The sequence below is a fragment of the Apteryx rowi genome, unplaced genomic scaffold (genome assembly GCF_003343035.1).
Source record: "Apteryx rowi isolate R43461 unplaced genomic scaffold, aptRow1 scaffold_2083, whole genome shotgun sequence".
Classification (NCBI taxonomy): domain Eukaryota; kingdom Metazoa; phylum Chordata; class Aves; order Apterygiformes; family Apterygidae; genus Apteryx; species Apteryx rowi.
This window is the reverse complement of record NW_020448401.1, coordinates 1-2015: the sequence shown is the minus strand read 5'-3', so window position 1 is coordinate 2015 and position 2015 is coordinate 1. Positions and strand designations below refer to the sequence as shown.

At 64.1% G+C, this 2015-nt stretch overlaps 1 protein-coding gene across 1 annotated transcript in view; it reads right to left on the bottom strand.

The window, feature by feature from the left end:
- LOC112965257 (rRNA 2'-O-methyltransferase fibrillarin-like) overlaps window positions 1–1429 on the bottom strand; it is a gene marked incomplete at its 5' end in the record, with an annotated part of 3558 nt that extends 2129 nt beyond the window's left edge. Inside the window, 2 exons of the mRNA XM_026064073.1 lie at window positions 231–363; window positions 1199–1429. Of these exons, the coding sequence (XP_025919858.1) occupies window positions 231–363; window positions 1199–1429 (364 nt within the window). The remainder of the gene's footprint in view (window positions 1–230; window positions 364–1198) is intronic.
- Window positions 1430–2015: the final 586 nt, after the last annotated feature.

Sequence of the window (2015 nt, the reverse complement as noted above, 5' to 3'; positions counted from 1 at the left end):
AAACTGAGACCCCAAGACACCGCTGTAGGACCTCCAAAACAACCCCAAACCCACCTTAGGTCCACCAGACCCCCAAAACACCACCAGAAACCTCTCCCGGGTGTACTGAGCTGCCCCCAAGACCTCCAAAATCATCTTCTAGACACACCAAGACCCCAAAATATCTCTGTAGGAACCCCCAAAACCTCCTGAGGGACCCCCAAAACGATGTCCCCCAGGGCCAGGCTCACCGATGAGCATGCGGTACTTGTGGGGGTGCCGGGCGTCCTCGATGACGGGGATGACGTTGGTGCGTTTCTTGGCCACGTTGATGAGGTCGCGGCCGGAGCGGTGGGAGAACTCGACGGCGTAGACCAGCCCCTCCTGGGGGACGGGCAAGGTCACACCCCCTTGTGGGGACGTCCCCGGGGTCCCCAAGCCTGGGGGTCACCCCTGGGGACGTGGAGCTGCCCCCCCGTGGGGACAGCGTGAGGAGAGGGACGTGGATTTGCCCCCCCCGTGGGGAGGACCTGGGGGCAAAAACACCTCTGGGGACGCAAATCTGCCAGCCGTGGGGACAATCTGAGGATCCCCGAGTCCCCCCTGTCCCCAAGGGTACCACAACCCTGTCCCCGCGTCTCCTCACCCCAGGACACCGCAGTGACGTCCCCAAGGGAACCACGATGCCGTCCCCACGTCACAGGATGCCACAATGATGTCCCCAAGGGGCTCACCATCCYGTTCCTGTGTCCTCTCACCTCCGGGACACCACAGTGATGTCCCCAAGGTGATCACAGCCCCGTCCCCAGGTCCCCTCACCTCTGGGACACTGTGAAGATGTCCCCAAGGGGATTACAACCCCATCCCTTCGTCCCCTCACCTGTGGGACACCCCGAAGAAGTCCGCAAGGGGGGCACAACCCCATCCCCAAGTCTCCTCAGCCTTGGGACACCACAAAGATGTCCCCAAGGGGGATCATGACTCGTCCCCTCGCTCCTGAGACCCCACGGTGACGTCCCCAAGGGGCTCACAACCCCGTCCTTGCGTCCCCTTGCCCCAGGATGTCACGAAGATGTCCCCGAGGAGATCGCAACTCCATGCCCATGTCCCCTCGCCCCGGGACACCACGGCGATGTCCCCAAGGAGACCGCAACCCCGTCCCCACGTCCCCTCACCACAAGACCCTGTGTCCCCTCGCCCGGCGGGGGGGGGTCCTTACCGGCCCCACGATGTCGGAGACGTGGGACACGGTCGTCCCCGAGGCGGCGCCCAGGTAGAGGACCTTCGTCCCCGGGCGGATGTGGATCTGGTCGATGCCCCCCAAGATGGCGGCCGCCAGCTTGGAGCGGAAAGGGTTCCAGGCGCGGTACTCCACCTTGGTGTCACCGTCCTGGGGACAGGGGACACCCCAGGGACCCGTCACCCTCGGCGGTGACACCCCCAGGACCTGTCACCCCTGGCGGTGACACCCCCAGGACCTTCCAGTACCCCCAATTTAGAGTCTGAGAAGGTCCACGTGATGGAACTCCACTTTGGTGTCACCATCCTGGGGACGAGTGACATCCAAGAACTTGTCACCCCTGGCCATGACACCCCCGTGACCTGTCACCCCTGGCGGTGACACCCCCGTGACCTTCCAGTACCCCCAATTTGGAGTCTGAGAAGGTCCACGTGATGGAACTCCACCTTGATGTCACCATCCTAGGGACGAGTGACACCCAAGAACTTGTCACCCCTSGCCATGACACCCCAGGGACCGTCACCCTCGGCGGTGACACCCCCAGGACCTGTCACCCCTAGCGGTGACAGCCCCGGGACCTTCACACCCCCCCAGTGGCACCTCCCAGTGCTCCCAGTTTGGAGGCCGAGAAGGTCCAGGTGTCACAAGCAACCTTGGTGTCACCGGCCTGGGGACAGGGGACACCCCCAGGAGCTGCCACCCCCGGCGGTGACACCCCAGAGCTCCCAGTTTCCCCCAGTGCCACCTCCCAGTTCCTCCCAGTCACGACCAGTTGCCTCCCAGTGTCCTCCAAGCT